The sequence below is a fragment of the Cupressus sempervirens genome, chromosome 11 (assembly GCF_028749045.1).
Source record: "Cupressus sempervirens isolate cs-2001-9-10 chromosome 11, ASM2874904v1, whole genome shotgun sequence".
NCBI classification, from domain to species: Eukaryota; Viridiplantae; Streptophyta; class Pinopsida; order Cupressales; family Cupressaceae; genus Cupressus; species Cupressus sempervirens.
The window spans coordinates 658,457,007-658,477,976 of record NC_143128.1 but is presented as its reverse complement, the minus strand read 5'-3'; the positions used below and the strand labels follow the sequence as shown (position 1 = coordinate 658,477,976).

The 20,970-nt window shown below is 36.8% G+C and overlaps 1 protein-coding gene across 1 annotated transcript in view; it reads right to left on the bottom strand.

Moving 5' to 3' along the window:
• Window positions 1-390: 390 nt before the first annotated feature.
• Window positions 391-20,970, bottom strand: part of LOC149531499 (WAS/WASL-interacting family protein) — a 58,455-nt gene continuing 37,875 nt past the window's right edge. Inside the window, exon 3 of the mRNA XM_089811966.1 lies at window positions 391-968. Coding sequence (XP_089668092.1) covers window positions 670-968 — 299 coding nt within the window. The 3' untranslated portion in view covers window positions 391-669. The remainder of the gene's footprint in view (window positions 969-20,970) is intronic.

Here is a 20,970-nt window from a genome sequence, read left to right as displayed (position 1 = left end):
AATTAGTGACGTGAAGACTGCTTTTGCAGTATTTTTGGCCATAAAATGTTTTCACTCGGTAAAAAGATTTAAACATGTATAACCTTTTTGATAAAGCTCATTTGGCCTGCAACTTAATACTAACTATGTCTTGCAATAACTATTAATAATTAAAATATGTATATCAACCTTCCTTGTTTGTAGCCTGAATGAGTATCCATTATATTCATAGAAAAGCTGCTCTGGAGGAGAATATGTAGAAAGTGATAAAATCCATGACAATAAAAAATTCAGATGGTTTATTTTTGTCTGTAAATTCATATTAAAATGGTTTCAAGTTATGTTGCAGTCATAATCATTGATATTGTAATTCTTTGTAAATCAACATCAGTTACAAAAGAATAAGCATCATTTGTTTAAATGGAAAATATCAACATCTTTTTTCCATTTCAAATAAGCATCTGTACAGCAACTACATACAAGAACATCATCCAAAATCAGCTGAACAAACATGTAATATAAACCCCAAATAAGGTTCTAAATACCAAATAAACTCCCAAATATTTGGCTCTGGTATTTCGTGCTGTTTTTTAAATGGCGTCATATAGTTTCAATGGCATTAAAACATGACATGCAACCAACCATATACAACATCCATTGGTAACATCAACAATTTTTTGGGCAGCATTTTCAAATATTGGGTATTTCTTTATTTCTAATCAACTTTTTCAGCATGGCCTTCTCTTCATCAATACGTTTCTTCTCTGCTGGGTTTGTTGCCTTTATCTTCCTCTTCTCCTCTAACATCCATTTATAAAGCTGGAGTTGTTCATCTGCCAATATTTGTGGTGGTGTTATCACCACTTTGGTACTTGGTAAGGTTTCACTTCTTGTCTCCTTTACAACAGTCCTCTCTTCACCATCTGGAACTTTTTCTACAACTTCAACTACATCCGTAGCCCTCTTTTTATTTTCCAAAAAGATATAACCTGACAAAAAAAATTACCAAATTCATTCTGTTTTGCACATACTCATTCATGGCACAAACTTCTAGTCTAAAACTCGTTAAATCTTGCACAAGAGCTCAATCAGTCACACAATTAGACTTCAAGAACAACTAGTAAAGTAAAATATAATTCTAATTACAAGTACTTTCAATTAATAAATATCATAATCCTACGCGACCAATGATTCTTCTAATTGAAATTATAAGATTCACAAGGTACTGGCAAATTAAAAGCCATAAGGATACATAATACATTTCCTAAATGTCAACTATTGGAATACAAGATCAGACAGGAGACTTGTCTGAGATTGCTGACCTACACTGAAATACTGTGAGTTTAAGAAGACAATTTCCGGGTTCAAGCCCTACAGGTGTTAGTAGATTTTAGCAATAAGGGTTTTCTTTTTGGGTGTTCCAATCCAAATTTTCGGTGTGTAGTTATTCAGTCCATTTTGGGAGAAATTAAACAAACAACACTTACATGCAATCTTGCTTAGTTCTTTAATTTGAATGATGGCAAACCTAATTATTTGAATTTCAGAAACTGATAGAACTTTCAGAAAAATGGCCCAAAGAGCACAACAAAGGGCACTAAAGTCCCAAAAAAAGTCATCACACACAAAACCAAAGATGTGAGGAAGCCAAAAGGATCAACAAACAGGACCAATGTGTTCATCAAAGACATGACAAAAGCAATGGCATTGCAATTAACACCAATCATCAGTTCCTACTTTGTAATGTTCCCTTTCTGAAAAAATATGATTTAATAATATATAATAATAACAACATTAAAATATAATAATAAATAAATAAATTATAATATAATATAATATAATATCATTACAAGTTAATTAAGATTAATAAAAGGACAAGATGCATCAAATGAAGAGTTGCAATTCCCTCACCTAAGATATAAAAGGTAAGAGAGTAATTGAAAGGGGATGTGAAGGGAATGATATGCTGTTTTGGGATGTAACAGCAGACATATAAGCAGAACTAAGTAGCAAGCATCAATGGAAAATTAATGAACAGAGATAAAGGTTAAGGTAGCAGTGATAAAGTAATTTGCAGCGATCATATTAGGAAGGCCACAAACTATCAGAAATATGAGCAGAGATAAATGGGAGCTGCAAAAATTAAACACAAATAATACCATGCTCCATATCTTTTCATTCAATGCATTTGCATATATGTGTAGGATTTTTATTTCCTAAATTATAGTCAACTTCCTAACTCATCTTAAGTATAATGAGTTGTTTCAACTCGTTATATAATTACAACTAATTCCTGACACCTAGAATAGCTATGTGAGTTACTAGTAAAACTCACTTATATTTTAACATACCACGAAATATTGACCGTACTAGTAAATAAAAGTTGTTTTCCAAGAAATTTATATTTATGACATTATTGATACTAATTTTAATACCTATGTGAACACTGATTGCTAACACGAACAAGAAGCAATTATTGTTTAAGCAGCGATCATGCTTGAAGGTTTTCTTTGTTAGCGAAAGCCTCTCATTACAGTAGGTGTGTTCATTCATGAAACCACCCTCCACACGAAGATATAGTAAGTTGTTCTGAAGTGCATTGTAAGGGAAACATGGGGAATAAGAGTTTCTATCAGATTTGCAAATGGGAAGATAAAAAGGAAGATCATCAAAGAAAGGTTGAAGGCATAACTGTAAGAAGAGTTTATGGCAGAATCATAAGAAGAGTATATGCAGATAGTAAAAAGGAATATAAACAGATATTAAAACATATGCTGGTATAAATTGAGAGGGAAGTATCTGCTGACTTAAAGGAGAAGTATTAAGAAAAGACAAAATTTGAGGATGTGAATCAAAAAAGTTAAATGGATTGAAAGAGGAATAAAGAAAGGAACATTTAAATCAAGGAAGGATAAATAAAGGAACAGAAAGTAATAAAAATTGAGAGTATTTCAAAAAGGAAGAAATAATGAAGGGTTGTACTCTTCCAAAAGGGTGCAAATTGTGGAAGGTAGTGACTCTTTCAAAGGGCAGAAATTATAAAGAGATGTGACCTCTCCCTTACATTGTAAGACATAAGGTAAGAAGGTTCCATTTGAGGAGGAGACTCGAGGGATATCAATTAGTAAATAAATTTATTATGCTCAAAGGGCAGATAGGGGAGTGGTGACCCAAGTCTTATTAAGGTGGTGGCCCTTTCACCAACGAAGTATAAGAAGAAGAATCTCAATCATTCAAGAATCATCACTCATGAATCCACAAAAGCAATCATAATTATCAGATCAAACAAACTATCAAATCAGCATAAATTCAATTCACCAATTTATTAAACCAGCACTCATTACATCATCACTCGTCAATCATCAACTAATGAGAAAACCACTCATTATTACACAAATACCTCAAATCACAGAATCACAAGAATTCATTCAATCTATCAAACAATCAGACCAGAGCAATCATTCCAAAAGGCATTCAACAGATCAAAACACAATCAACAAAAACATAAATTTATATCAAGGAAGGTTGAAGCATTCAATACAAAATCCAATCAACTCATAAAAATTAGACAGTAAATACATCCATCAAATGAGTTAATCTTCAGATCAAACATAATACAGTGGTCTGATATTATGTCACATCTACCTTTCTCAACACTCTTTCTCACAATCAATTGTGGTGTATGGGTGTGTGTGTGTGTGTGTGCTGCTTATGCATATATACATAATGCTTGAGTGTATACTCATATAAAAATTAACATATGCCTGTCTGAAATCCATCTTGTAGAAAGGGCATGGGGTGTAAGAGGAGGGGTTATACGAGGGCTCTCTAAGTAGGCCGCCCCAGAGATGACCATATGACTGGCTTCTAGGGCCAAGGGCTTTGGCAATCAACACGCTCTTCAGATTACATAGAAGAACTAAGTAACCCCCTTACTAACTTTTCCCAACTCTGCAATGATGCCATTTATCTTTAATGGGATGAGACATAGATGGGGAAAGTGGGTACAAGTAACCAACTAACTAGGCCAACTTGGCAGATGTCCATATTGACTAACCACCAAGGCCAAGAGGGCTTTGGCATTCACTCCGCTCTTGGGCTTAGTGTACATTTTTCTTATGTTATGATTGCAAGATTCAAATCCAAGGTCGCATTATTTAAAGAGAGATTTTATTCAGTAAGATGTAACCCTAACCCTAATTTGTTGCCATTGTGGTTATGAGACAAATTAGGAAGGGGTCATTACATAGATAGCTGTGTGCTACTTATAATGTATTTCTCCTTTCATAGAACGACTAATGTACGCAGAATTCAGTTTTAACTGATAACATGAAAGCTAAGGAGCAAACCTCAGTACACATTATAATACAACAAAAAATAGCATAGCATAGTGTAGTGTCATAAATTGCATGCCTATGTAATTTCCTGCTCACCTAGGCCCTTTAGGGCATGTATGGCCTCTTGTACCTGACCCTTACATTTCAGCACCATTCCACATTAAATTTTGGCATCTCCTTGGCATTCTAACCCTGGGTTCATAATTGGATCTACATTAGTGGGTCTCCATTGAGGGGAGCAGATCCTGATGTTTGGGCCTAAATTCAAAATGCTCACTGGTTAGCTTGTGGGAGTGGAAAATTTAAGCTAGTGTTGGCTTGCTCTGAAATCGACATCCAAAAATGCTAGGGAGAGCTATAAAAGGAATTATAGGTCATCCTCCCTCATTTGGTGCTTCCCCTATCATCAATCAAATCAAGGAAGCATTCAACTTCTCAAGCATACAAGGCATTTTTTCCCACATACTCTTCAGATCTAGCATTGTAGGAAGCTTCAACATCCTTTATGCAAGCATGCATTCATGATTTTTCATCTTACATCTTGTGAAGTCATGTTATTGCATCAACACTTGCAATAACATTCAAAAAGCATTGCATCAAGATATAAGACATCTCAATTGTCAGATCAAGCCTTTCCTACATATCAATATGCTTTCATTTACATTTCAATTTCGTGGTTAATTCCAAAACTGGGGTAAAGCCCCTTCTACTTGTTGTGGGGTTTTCACGCCATCACCCCACTGCAAATGGGGACTCCCTCTTTTTGCCTTAACCCCTTTAGTTTTGGATCTTAGAGCAAGTCGGTGCTGTCTTTTTGGTCAGTGAGGGGAGTTTCAGAAGTCAAGAAAAGAGGAGTGTAGCTTGAAATCAATTGAGTCCTTGGTTTTGAGAGGGCTTGGAGGGGCACAAAATAGTTAAGTGTGGGCAGCCTAGCATAATCTAGAGGTCAACGTGTTAACGAGAAAGAGAAGACCAGACCAAAGAAGGATAAGTGGCATTACAACACAAGTTTGGGCATGAAATGGATTGGAGTAAAATAAATCCTCAATCCCGCCATCCCCAAGGATAAAATTCTCAAGCCATCTTAATTTCCACCCTCTCATTATGTCTAAAATCTTGGCCCACTTCACAGTCCTGCCTATGGACAATTCCTCAAAGTTATTAGAGGAAGATTTGGCATGTTTACAGGTCAAAAACTTTAAAGGAAATGAAATCAGACTGAGCAAGTGGTGGTTTAAAATATGAAACAGCCATCTTGATGAGCAAGTTCGCAACCAAATTAGTTGAACCTGACTATCTCGGAAGTGAGTTCTTGGTGGATCAAGCTTAAGACAAAGTCGAAGTAGAGGCAAAAAATTCCTTGGGAGCAGCAGAATTCCACCACCCCCAAGGTCCAAGGATAAATTCCTCTCCCCATGTGAATTTTCGCTATATTGTGATAGCCATGAAAGCACAAAATTTAGCGTACTTAATCTCAAAATGAAGTGAAAACTGTTAACTGACATGGATCGTTTTTGCAAATGTAATTATATTGCCATTTTTACAGATATTTTCCAAATGCAGATTTGAGGACTCGTAAATATTTGAGGAAGAGACATGTCTCTAAAGTTTATTTATCTAATGATAATTTACCATCAATAATGAATCTTATGATCATATCAATCTGACAGTAACTACAACTTAACACTCCCTCTAGTTAGGAAGGATTGATAATTTGATATAGAACATATTATGTTCTTGAGTATACAAAGAGATATCATCTCAATATGATATTCCTAGAATGGCATATTTAAGGATATCAACATAAATCCATCAACACACACATATATTATATATATGGAATCGGCTACAATTTACAATGAGGCTAAATTTCTCAACACTTTTTCTTTTAGCAAAGAGGGAAATTAAGCAATTTCTATAACTTTAATATAAGTTTAAATACCACCTTAAGTGTCATCTATAATAGATTTAAGTTATGGTGCCTGGCAAGATCCGGCCCAAAGAACCATAACAAATTTCATCGTGTCCGGCAAAATCCAGCCCGAAGAACCATGATAAGTTGGTTATCAAGGTGTCCGGCAAAATCCGGCCCAAAGAACCAAGATAACACTTGCTCCAACACATTTTGGTGTTAGGAGATAGGTCAACTATTGATAAGATCGTCACCTTACAATAGTTACCTTCTATTCATTATCATAACTTCCATAACTCCAGGACAACAACTTCATGTAGTCTATTATGATAACAGGTCCAACTATTGATAAGATTGTCAACTTTCAATAGCTCCCCTCTAGATATATACATCAATGAAAGATCGTCACCTTTCATGATATAATCACAACAGCATCATGTAGTAACTCACATGATATCCACCATGAACCAAGTCAGAGGGAGAACCCACCATAGCTACTACTAGAGGGTAGAACAAGGTTTTCACCTCAAACTTCTCTCTCATAGAGGAGAGCATATTACAAAGAATACCACTTAGAAATTCTTCTCATAGAGAAGATATCATCCACAAAGGATTGCATCTCAAAATTTCTCCCTCTAAACAATGATCCTAGGAAGTTAGGTCCTATAGTTACTCCCTTTGAGACTATCTTCACCCAAGCATGCCTCTTGGACTCTCTCTAAATCTGATATTAATCTTTCAACCTTGAGTGATAAGCCGTTGTTTCCTCATGATGTATATAAAGGGTAGGCCCATCAAAATCATGCAATCACACACATGTATTTTAGACTCCCTCTAAGTATCAATCTTCTAAGCTCTTGCATTGCCTTCGAAGAAGTGTCATACTCCCTCTTAATGTAGAAGAATCTCATAATCTTAATCATCAAAGATGTTTGCGTCAAAAGCCTCATTTTATCAATCTTGATCATCACGGTCTTTGGAGCTACTATCATTCAGTACAAAATCTAGTAGCATGTGTAAAATACCAACTTTTTTTTCCTGCAAGAACATCCTCATACATAAAGGAAAAGATCAAGGCAAATAACACATAGTATGTATAAAATTACAAAAAAAAATATAGAGAGTAGATTAATGCAATACTCAAAGATAAGAAAAAATTATCTACACATGAATGGAACATCTCCCCTTTAAAGTGAGAATGGAACATTGTTTATCATTCCCCCCCACAATATGAAGTTTCCAATCTTTTATCATCAAACAATTTTTCCATCACATTAAATATGGCAAGCTTCATCCTATTGGTATCCTTTTCGATGTATGTGAGAAGTCTGATTTGTAGTTTCTTCTATCATCTTAATACAAATTATAGTTTACATTTGAAATTATATGAAATTCATACCACTTCATCCTTATGGGAATCCCAAATAATTGAGTATTGCAATCTCAAAGATGCCCTTCGTAAATAGTCTTCCTCACAGCAGTGACTTGGACATGTTGACCATCCACCTATTCTACTTCTTATAACTCCTTTCTTGGAGCTTGGTCCACGTCGCCTTTTGCCTGACTTACTTCACATTATTTCTAGGCTTATGATGGATTTTATTTATGTTGTATGCCTTGAATATGTTGGATGCTCTGTGATGATAACAATAGCTCAATCAACCTACAATGATAGCAATAGAAGACTCTATGTTATACGTTGTCATCTACAAATAAGAAAGCATGTAAGACTGTTTTATCAAAGTTCGTTCGATATTGTAGAAGACCAATTTGTACCAATATCAAAGTTTGTTCAATGCATGACTACCCTTTTGTACCACATTTTCCTTTATCATTGTGCCGTCGATTGATGATGATATTCTTAATGCTGCATTTTTCCATATAATTGACTGCCTAAAATTGGACATAGTCGATGTTCCATCCTCTTGACTATCGTAATGATATTGTTCCCTTGCTATTAGGATTGACAAGACCTCAAATTTTTTCGCTAATGCCTCATACACAACAAAAAGTGATATATTGGTCTTAAGGTATTTTCTATGATAATCTCCCTCAACTCTAGAGCTAAGTTCGTATGCCCTTGTTTTACCAAGATGAGACTTCCTTGATATCTGTTATGCCCATAGTAACGAGAATCGCGCTGAAATCACGTGAATCGCCGATTCAGCGATCAGATTTATACACGCCGATTTTTTTGGTGTCAGAAATCATGATCGACGATTTCATCGGGTGAATCGCATGTATTGGCGATTCACTCAAAAAATCGCATGTATCAACGATTCACTCAAAAAATTGCATGAATCGCCATCAAAAATCGGCTGGCAGCAGCAAGCATGTTTAGTTGGAAATAATAAAAAAATCACTTATGTTTTTTGCTTTCTTTTTTACCTTTCCTCTTTGTTATAACCCTAAAGGGCCTTCTAATTGTTAAGCATGAAGCACTTGGAGTAGGTGATATGCTTTGAAGCACTTGGAGTACGTGTTGGATGTGAAGCTGTCTTATAAAAACTCTTTACCCCATGTGGTAAACACAAACTTCCATGTTTATATATGTTAAGTTTCAACTTCTATTTGATGATGTTATAGTGTGTTTAAGTTATATTCAAAAAAGGGTGCATGAAATAAGTCTTAAATTGTTAAAATCTCTACATTTAAAGGGTTTTTTCCAAGGTTGCATGGGTACGTGGATACAGGAACGGGAACGGGTACGCTTATTTTTCAAAATAGGGGACGGGGGGTACGTGTGTATGCCTAATTTTTTCTATATAATTAATATTTTATATAAAATATAAAAATCAAAATATATGTCATGAGTCATGACATTGAGCATTCAAAACAAGAAATTTGAAAATATGAGCCATAAGTCAAATTATAATAGATATATGCTATTGCTGAATGTTTATTGTTTAAAATATTTTTCATAATAGGGGATGGAGGTACTTGGGTATGTCAAACTTATTTCAAAATTATACTTTTATATTTATAAAAAATCTGAAATTATGAGTCATGACTATGGTTTTTCAAAACAAGAACAGTGATAAAGTTTGCAAATGTAATGTATTGTTTTCAGTTTCAGATTTGCTATATGTTTGAAATAATAATACATGATAACTTAGATGCATAACAAAGAAGGCAGACTTTAAGCATGAACAAGAAGATCCTAAATCATATGACAATGACATATTGCAAATGATAAACTTATGACTTGAACAGTGATAAAGTTTATTGTTAATGAGTATCAAAGTTTCAAACTGATTTGGTATTGAATTAAGTTTGATAAACAACAAGCTAATACAAAAATAAAAAACCAAAAAAAAAATCAGAATCTTAATCAAGGTCCTTAGCTTTGATGCTCTCCACCGAGTAACCGGTACGTGGGATACGTGTACCCGGTACTTGGGTACATGGGTACGAGTACCAAGGGTGTGGGTACGAGTACCCATGCAACCTTGGTTTTTTCAAATTTGCCGATTCACCAGCGATTCACCCCCGATTCACGATTCGATTCGGCCGTGCCGATTCCGATACGATTCCGATTCTCGTTACTATGGTTATGCCTTCTTCCCTGCTCTCGACAATCCCTCTTTCTGATCTAGTCTATGTGCTAATTTCTTCCTGCATATGATTGACTTAATCCAATGGATTGATTTACAATTTTGTTCTAGGGATCTCTTCTATTTGCTGCTCGGTTGCTCCAATATGACTGCCAAACTTTCCCTCTTGATGCCTTAGACCGTAGACTAAACAAGCTTCTGATTTTCCCTATCACTATCAAGAATGGAATTTTAGGCCCTTATAATTTCTTCAATAGATGTGCCTTCTCTTATGTTGAGCCTTTTTTTAACATACTGCTCTCCAAAGACATTTCAAATAGAAAAGAATCATCAGCCTTTTGCTTCATGACTTTCTTACATGTGCAGTCTAGCTCTGATACCATGTTAAGTGACATGGATCGTTTCTGAAAATGTAATTATATTGCCATTGTTATAGATATTTTCCAAATGCAGATTTGCGGACTCATAAATATGAGAGGAAGAGACATATCTCTATAGTTAATCATCATTAGTTAGTATAACCATATGTATAATATATAAATAATTATATATATTTAATATAATATATGTAATATATATATATATATATATAAGAATATTTATCTAATGATAATTTACCATCAATAATGAATCTTATGAAAGTCCTATGAAGAAGATGATCAACTTGAGAGTTTGAATTGGATGGAGGAGGAAGTATATAGAGATGAAAACGCCAAAATAAAGAAAATCCTTGGAAGTGACAGAATTCCATCACCATAGAGGATTCCATAATACTCCTCTACCTTTGGATTCTGCCCTGAGTTCTAGACTATATGACCTCATTTTCAAGATAAAATGATGAAGTTAGAAAGTGATGGAAGTCTAAATGGCTAGCATAATTCAAAAATGACAATCCAAAGGGCAGTTAGAGTCAAAATTGGCTGAGATTGATGAAGGAAGAGTTTTAAAAGTGAAATAAAGAAAATCGTTGGGAGTGGTGGAGTTCCACCACCCCACAGGATTACAAGTCCTCTCCACATCATATTTTCTGCCCCAAGGAGTCCTCTAAGATGTTTTTGACTCTGCCCAAAAAGACCACAAAAATCCCCTAAGTCCTATTTCCACCTTGAATAATGATAAGAAGGCTTGATGTTGTTGTGTGAGAAGAAACAATGGAAGCTGAATCAAAGTACATAAATAAGGGATGGCAGAATTCCACTATCCCTGAGGATAAAATCCCGCGCGCGCCCCCCCCCCCCCTCCCCCCCCGTAAGACTCAATCAAGGATATTATTAACTGTGACTTCATTATAGAAAATTAAACATTTTTAAAAATCTTCCTTTCCCTACCAAGTTGGCCTAGAGACACCATAATTAATAAGAATTAAATGATTTTTCATTGGTTATTCAGGGCCAAGTCGGCCTACATAGGAGGACATGCCTCCTCAAGTTGCAATTGCCTATAGAAGGCAGGCAAAGCTGAATCATTTTGACACCAGATCACAAATCATTTGCCTCTGCAAACTAGACAGCGATTTTAATCTCTGCCTATAGCAGCAAAGTGCCCCTTAATTAGCAGAGATTCTTATCAACTCCACGCAGGGAACTGACATAAAGAGAGCAGATTGATAATGACAATTTTGAAGTTTCTTGGCAAGCAACAGTTCTGGGTAAACAAAGGCAGTTTCTAGCAATAACTATGGGCTTTGAAGGTGGCAAAAAGACTGAATCTGAATATAGCATAATGCAGAAATCACCTATAATTTCCAGATTTTGAACAATTTTGTTAAATCGAATTTGCTATTGATTAAATTTCAGATCTTCTCATATGAAAATGTTCAATATTTTGTTAAGGGGAATCAAAATTGCAACTGAAATTCATTGAAATAAATTAAAAACTGATTTCAATGCTTGTCTACATCCAGTAAAATAAAAAAATTGCAAGGAGGTGAATTGATTATTTTGACTGCTATTCAAGTTAATAGACTTCATTGCAAACTTTAGTTTTCTTTTGACAATAATCAAAATATCCTCTAAAAAAAACTATAAGTTCAAGTAATTGGATTTTCGTTAAGGCATTAAAGAGAGGCATTTCAAAAAGTTTAATAAAAACTTAGCTTACTAATTGCAAATCTAAATCTAAAAGCTTGATGTGCTAGTAGAAATCAAAACTCCAGTCTAATTGAGGAATTGTAATGGCAAGGAGGAGTATGCGAGGAGCTAAGGCTGGGAGCTCAAAGAAGGATAGACAAGCTCACGAGAGGAAGGACATCAAAAAATGGTACCAAAATCCAGTTTCGCCATGAAGAATAAGAAGATTGGGGATACCAATCTTGGACCTATCAACATGATTCAAGTCTTGGATGAAGAAGAAGAATGGAATAATTCAAGTAGCCACCTTCCCTCCTACCATGCAATGCATCGAGTTGGATCTTGAATGTGCACGCATTATAATCCTCAAAAGAAGACAGTCGAGTATGGGAAAGAGAAGAAGAAGGTTATAACTCTGCTATCAGGAAAGACTATCAGGACTGCCTTCAGCATACCATCTAACAAGGAGGGAACCTTTATCACAAAGGAGCAAACCTTGAAACACTACAATGATCAAGAGGATGCATGTGTGAAGAGGATGAACGATGAATGGATGGTTGAGCCATGGAGTCACTACTCCAAGATCTTGAAGTTGACCAAGCTGACTACATTGAACTTCAAGCAAGACATTGGTGATCTCATTATAATGTTAAACATGGTGATGGGAGAACCACAAGGTGGCACTTTCAAGCCTTGGATGTTCTAATTCATAAATAAGATCTTTTTGGGGAAGGTGATGTTTGAATGGGCAAAGGTTATCAGTGACAACACTGACCACCAACCAAGGATGATGAACACCAAGACATTTTACATGACATCCTACCTAGTCTATATGCTGGCCATGGTGTTTAAATCCCAAGGATTGGCAAGTTTGGGAAGAAGTGGAACCACTTAAGGGGAATACTTAGTGCATGAATGCCATCCACAGCTACACCTTCATAATCACAAGAACTTCAAGATTTTCAATGATGTATTTTCCATGAAGATTGTGAGACAGATGCAAGAGGCTCCACATGTGAGACTTTCCAAGGAGGCTAAGAAATTAACTGAGGAATATAGATCATGGTACATCTAATATCCCAAGTTCACATATATTTGAATACTTGGAAGTATTATTTGTCCAAGGAAGTGCCCAAGATATTCTATGAGCAAAATGGTGATCATGGAGGTAGCAGGGCAACTACTTGCTTATGACAGAATTCAAAAGCAAAAGCAAGAAGTTTCATTCAACTTCAATCTTCGAATTGGAGTATTATGGGCTAGGATTTTATGAGTCATGAGCAAGTTTTGATCCATGTAATAAACATAATTAATGTTGGAGGGAGCCAAGATCTTAAAGCACAAGGGTACCTTCCACTAGTGAAACGAAATGAGAACACAATATGATGTCTATCATATAAAATGAAGTGTCAAAACACGCAGTGAGAGCCTTGTATATATAGACAAGGTAGAAGAGGTAGGAAGGTAGGACCACCCCTCCAAATGTGCACACTTGTATGCTCAAATGAAAGGTGTGTCAGCATGTGTAAAGTATCTATTTAGGTTGCATGGTTACGCATACCCACACCCCTGGGAGCACTGGGTACACATACCCAAGTACTGGGTACACGTGCTCCAAGTATCAGATACTCAGTGGAGAGCAGCATAGCTAAGGCCCTTGATTAAGATTTCTGATTTTGATTCAGTTTTTTGTTTGTGTATCAGCTTCTTGTTTATCAAGGTAAATTCAATACATAATCAGTTTGGAGCTCTGATACAATACTGATTAACAGTAAACTTTATCATTGATCTAGTCAGAAATTAATATATTTACAATATGTCATTGTTATATATAATTTCTGATTTTAATTCATGTTTGAAGTCTGCCTTCTCTATTATGCATCTAAACATTTATCATATATTATTATTACAAACATATTGCAAATCTGAAACTGAAAATAATACATTAAATTTACAAACTTTATCACTGTTCTTTTTTTTGAAAAACTGTTGTCATGACTCATACTTTCAGATTTTCTATAAATATTTAATTATATTAAAAAAAAAGTTGATGTGCCCAAGTACCCCCATCCCCTATTTTGAAAAATAGCTGTACCAGTACCCTTAGGACCCAAGTACTCACATCCCTGTGACCTTGGTATATATGCATGCAATAGGTGTCTCAATAGTTAGTTGTGTCTCAACCAAACGAAGTTCAACAAAAGGCTAGATCTTGTTAGTTGTAATGTACCATTAACACACGTAGCCATATGCCTCCTCCCATTGCACACCTTGTCGTACTACTGTATGGCGTACTACTGTATGGCCTCCTATGCTCCCTTTTGTTGCACACATTGTCGTACTACCGTATGGCCTCCTGAAGTCTCACACACATGTTGTACAGCTCCACCTGCACTCATACAATTCACATCACATTGTATGACCTTTATTGTCACATATAAATTTCACACTAAATGGCTTTTATCTCTCATCATACAGCCAAGACACTTCGTACAATATGAAGATCATTCCGCTCGTATGATCATACCATTGTTACGATCAACCCTTTCCTTGTATAATATCAACTCAGTTCAACTACAGTGATGTTCACATGTGGTTTTCCTAGTGCCAAACTTGTGCGCACAAGCAGACAACACTCCACCATATGGTCGTATAGTGTCTATGCCACAACTCTCGAACAGAGCCCTCCACGTATGATATTAATAATCTCAGTTTCAAAAAGATTGCTCCATTATATAGCGTATAGTTCCATCATATAGCATATAAATACAAGATGTTTGATGATATTAATATGCGAGAGATACAAAGATAAATGTCAATGATGCCACAGACAGAATATTGTAATGCTTCGATTAAGAACATTGCAATGTTTCGATAATGAATATTATCCAAAAAACAATATCAGATATCTATGTCATACAAATTTGTCTTTGAATGAAGAATTCACAAATTTGAAGCGCAATGTGAAATATCGGAGTGATGTTTTTGACGGCAAACTAGGGTGAGGAACAACTCCTATCAAAACAGCAAATACAGAATAGGGAGGATCTTCCATCCCTGAAACTGCATACAACTAAATGCCTAATTCCAAATGGAATCACAAACACAAAGAAACATAAACTCTACGATACTTTCCTACATTGCTAACCATTGCCTTATAAAGGCCTCCAAGAAGTTTTTGGAAGGTTACCATTTGCTGACATCATTATTATTATATTATTATTTTGGCACCCTTCTATTTTATAAAAAAATTAATTAATTAAAGAAGCCCTTTATAATATTGATTTACTTTATTGAACTTGTGATGCAAGCAAGGGATGAATAACTAGGGCCAAAGGCACACCCAGCTATCCAAACCACCCTGCAAGAGTTAACACAACGGAAGCAAACACGAGGAACAGCACCAAGGAAAGAGAGAACAAGGATATATTTATTGATTCATCAAATATTCAGCATACATGCCCAGCTATAAGGCCAAATTTGAAGCATCCTCTAGAGTATATTTGAGGAGCACCTATCATGATATCAATGCCCAACAATACCACAGATATATAAATCTACCTTAATGGAGTGTTTCCCCAACTTGACCTCTTTTTTTGGAACTATACCATCCAAAGAAGTAAGCACCTAACTTAGATGCTTAGTTAGGCCCATTTTGGAGATTTTGAAATTTCATGCCCATTATGCTTGATCCAACTACCTATCCCCACTTATTTTGGCATCTTCATGTCATTCCCAACACCTCATTTCAGTTTGGGCCGTTTTTCCTTGGTATGGAATGCCCTAGGCATTGTATTCCAAGGTATGCAATGACCTAAGCATTGTATACCTCAACATTTGGGCCAATATTTGAATTAGTGACCCATTACAATGCTTTAATGGGGAATTAGATCATGTGTCAACCTCCAGTTTTTAAATCCCAAAAAGTTGTGGAAGGTATATATAAGTAGCCTATCTATCCTCATTTTGGTAACCATGATCAAGATTCCAAGTACTCTCCTACAATTTCGCATCCAAAATCTAGTATTTTTCATTATCCAAGGTAATTTTGAAGGCAAGCTTCTCCAATTTAGCAAGTTTCTCTCACATAATGGTCAAGTAGAGAAGTTCCCAATCGAGAAGGAAGATTTTTCAACTATCTACATTATTCTTCCTTCAAGGAAATTGTTCATCAAGAATAATGAACATTGAGGATCTTGGAGTGGCATCCATAGATCCATACATTTGTGAAGGCATCATTTTTCTTTCTACATTCCAAGGTTCAATAATTACAATTTAAGCAACATGAAAGCATCTTCATAAATATGTGCAATCTCAATATTTTTGTTTACAAAGTTATTTTCATTAACAAGGTAGATCTAACATTTACATGCTTTCCTTTATGTATTTTCATTTACATTTCAAGGTTTATTCCTAAACAAGGCTTTGACCAAGGCAATCCCTTTTCAACCCAACAATTTCCCCTTTTTTTGTGTGCAAGAATAGGTGACGAATCTATTGGTACACAATTTGGAAAGTGCAGGAGCTGACAGACTATTTCGGAAAGTTTCAAACAAAATCAATAGGCATACAATGCCCCGAGCATAGTGTACTTGGCAAATCAACTTCAGATTCAAACTATCTTTTGTTTTTTGTTTCAAGTCATTTCAAGTTATTGTAAGCTTTCTAACAAACTGAATTTTTCATTAATTCTCATATTTGCTTATTTGAAATTCTATCTTGTATCACCCTATCAATTTCCCTCAAATCCAACTTATCTCGGTTACATTACAGTGAAGGATCATTGATTCGCTTAGTTAAATCCTACTTGAGCCTAGTGAGTCATCTTCCTTTTGGGTTGATGAGGGATGACAAATAGATATATCTCTCAAGAACTATATAAACATGAGGATGAGTTTGTTGGGAGGTTCGTGCCTCTGCCCCATTTAGGTGAAGGTATCGTTCAGCATAGACCAATGGATTTGTGACATGTGCTTATCTGCCTCCTGTGGAGCCCTACCTCTAGTTGTTGTGACGCACTGATAGCTCGTGTAATGTCCCCATTTTAGCAGTTGACCAAGTGTGTGTGCGTTAGCCTTGTTCTACATGGTCCCGAGGGCTAACGAAGGGTTTAATGGGATCCTGGAGTGTTTTGGCCTAGTCATTTCCAGTTTGGGCCAAAACGAAGTTGATTTACTCAGTTTCAGGCATATTTACTATTTTTAGTAAGTCAGCAGGACACAGTGCAGGTCAATTTTGGTGATTGGATTTGATACTCCTTGGTGAGAGCTTTCTGATGAGCTATCACTCGCATTATTCGGAGTCCGATTGCTAATACATTTAATGCTTGAAGTTTTATTAAAGTAACGTCTAATTTAATTGTAAAATATTAAAGTGTTACTTTAATATTTATTTTATGGGGATCTGTACCCAAGGGAGACATAAGGGGTATTTTAATATATGTTTTATATACTACACATCTTTTATACCACATTGCCCATATGAGTTGAGTGAACCCTTGGAAATAGAATAAAAGGAAACATTTGTGGCTTCATTAGCCAGGTTGAATATGAGAAGAAATTGGTGTGTGAGTTGCAGCTCCGTTCTTGGCATTTGAGGACGTTTATCCTCTCTTGTAACATTCTAGACGTCATTCCCTTGGGGTTTGGCCTTTGGAATTTTTTGTTATTGGCTTCATTATCAAGCAATTTAGTTGCATTTCCAGCTATAGGTAGATTTGGTATTTTGCTCATATCTTCTTCACTACTTTTCCGACGCTTATGCCGCTTTGGGGGAATGATATTACGAAGGTAGTGGACTGATTGAAGGACAAAGCACTGTAGCAGCAAGTTCGAAAGCATGGGCTGGAGTATTATGTCAATACTGCTGAAGTAATTAGTGAGTTGATAAATCTACCATGTATTTGGTTTTATGAATTCTGAAAATAACATTTATTTAGCAGCAGTTCATTTCCACTTTGCATATTATTGTAGTTTCTTTCTTGTTTATGTTGTATGATACCAATTCCATGCACAAAACACAACAAACAAATAAACGTTTGATTTCCGGAGTTATAAGGGGTTTAAAACATTAAACGGAGAAATAAGAGGTTGAATGCAAACTGTTTGACAAAATTCCTTTCAGCAAATTGGTTTAGTTTTTTGAGACATTCAGGGGTGCCCATTACAGTGGTATCAGAGCTATAAGTCTTGCCATCCTGTGGAGGTCTTATAGGGAATTTGGAACAGCCGGATAGAGGGAAAAGTATTTGACGAAATGTCAAAACACTAAAATCAAAAATCAAAAAGAACACAGGCTAAGCATTTATGTTTGAGCATGCGGCAGGGGCCTTATAATTTCCGCGATACCAGAGCAAGACAAAATAGGATTTCAGACTTGCAAAGCAAACAATCTAGTACATCCGTGTAGGGGGACATTGAATCCAGCCATACAGACACAGAGGAGATATTCTTTGATCAGGACAACAATATGGGTGATCGAGATGACAGGAATACAGGATTAGGCGGAGGCGGGAATGCTGGTCCAGATCAGGGGGACATAATGTTCAAACAATTGCTGGATACATTAGAGCAGGGGCAGCGTATGCAACAAGAGCAAAATAGGCGAATGGACATGATGTTGCAGCTCATGGCTAGACAGATGGGTGTCAATATTAATTCAGGTGATGCCAACAACAGAAACAATAACAATGAGGGAAACAATAACAATGGAGGAAACAATAACCATGGAGGCCAAGGCAACAACAATGGTCCTGAGAATAACATTAATGGTAATAATGGACACGGCAACAATGGGAATGAGGCTGATAACTTTAGACACGTTGCATGCCCAGCTCGAGACCTCTTCTACCCACCTTCCCACCCAGAGATCCGGTTCAACCAGTAAACAAACCGCAGATTACCAAGTTACAGGCTCAGTTCAGGAGGGACTGGGACGCTAGTGGACCGGAGTTTCAGGCAGATATTTCCCTCAGAGATTATATGGACTTGAGGATGAGACACATGCCTAGAGCAGGAGGGAGGAATCAAAACTTTAAGCTGAGAAAGAAAGTTGGAAAACTTTCCTTACCTTATTATGATGCTTCAGGGAAGATGACTGCACGAGCTTGGGTGCAGAAGGTAGATACATACTTGCAGCTAAATCCTATGCCTGAGGAGGAGGCTATCAAGTATGCGGCTATGCACTTGGATGGCGTTGCACATGAATGGTAGCATCATGGCATGGTGACTTTGGGGCATAACAGATTACATCCTATGAGGAATTCACCGAAACATTGATTGAGAGATTTGACACTAGGGATCCCGAGTTACATTTCAAGGAACTAGCACAGTTAAAACAGTCAGGTTCTGTGGATGCTTACATTGCCGAGTTTCAGCGCTTGTCTGTACTTGTTACTGATATCTCTTCTAGGAGATTGGTGGTGTTATTTTGTGATGGTCTTGCTGATCCATTACGAGGTTGGGTGTAGGGACATGATCCACTCACCTTAGCTGAAGCAACTAAAAAGGCATGAGATTTAGCCCCTTCGGTATACAAAGGAAAAAACCATTCAACAGATTCTTCCTACCGCAAGGACAAAGACAAAAAACCGTTTCAAAAAGAGTATAGCAAACCCAAAGAAGGATCAAAAGGACTAGACAATGAAACCTTGAATGAACTTCAAAAGAAGAAGCTGTGCTTCCATTGTAGAGAGCCTTGGGACTTATCTCATAAATGTTCTCTCAAGGCTAAGGCAAATCAAATGGAGTATTTTTCAGCAGAAGATTCAGAGTCAGAGGGGGAGGATCAGCACTCCGATTCAGATGAGGGTAACACTATAGAGGAGAGCAGCATTCCTAAGGATGATAGATCGATGGCACGCTTGACAGGGGCCCAAAAGGCAATCACATTTAAGGTCAGGGGTACTATCCAGGGGCAGAAAGTGATATCTCTTATTGACACTGGGGCTACACATAACTTCATAGATGCACAGTTGGTAGCCAGGAGAGGGTTACAGACAAAGGAGCATGATGGGTTTAGAGTCATGGTGGCTAACAGTGATAAATTATTATGCACTCGGAAGATATCTAATCTTCACATCAGGTTTGGAGATGGCTACGAGTTGAAGGATGAGTTCTATGTTGTGGACATGGGAGATTATGATGTCATCCTCGGCATAACATGGATGGCTTCACTAGTGGAGTTCACACTCAACCTAGTGAAATTGGAGATGAGATTCCAGCATGAGGGCAGAACTGTGGTACTTAGGGGTCTTTCAGATGGAGGTTGCAGAGTAGTGTCCTTGAGGAGAATGCAGAGACTTTTTCGTCATGATGACATAGAGTGGGCGACAGAGTGCTACATTATGCCAACTTCACCAGAGCCACAAGAAAAGAGTCATCCACCAGATATCTAGAAGATACTTGATAGACACGCTAAAGTATTTAGCGATATTCCTCATGGGGTTCCTCCTGACAGAGGGATGGAACATGTTATTGAGCTCGAAGAGGGAGCCAAACCAGTTATGATTACTCCCTATCGTCATCCTAAGAAACACAAGGATGAGATAGAGAAGGCGATTAAGGATTTGTTGGAGATGGGGCATATCAGGCCCAGTAAGAGCCCCTTTGCTTCAGCAGTAGTATTGGTAAAGAAGGATGGGACGATGCGCATGTGCATCGATTACAGGGCACTGAATAAGAAAACAATTAAAAACAGGTATCCCATTCCTAGGATTGATGAGCTGATTGATGAGTTGCATGGGGCATGCTTCTTCACCAAAATTGATTTGCGATCCGGATACCATCAGATCAGGATGAGAGCAAAGGACATTGAGAAAACAGCCTTCTGATGTCACTATGGCCACTTTGAGTTCATGGTTATGCCATTTGGTCTAACCAATGCACCCGCTACATTTCAAAGTTGTACGAACCAGGTATTCAGGAAGTAGCTGAGGAGATTTGTCTTGATCTTCTTTGATGACATCTTGGTCTTCAGTAAGACCTGGGAGGAGCACTTACATCATCTGGAGGAGGTGTTATCTGTTCTGGAGAGAGAGTCATTGTATGCCAAGGAATCTAAATGTGAGTTTGGCATGACTGAGCTCCTTTATCTTGGGCATATCATTAGTGCAGATGGCG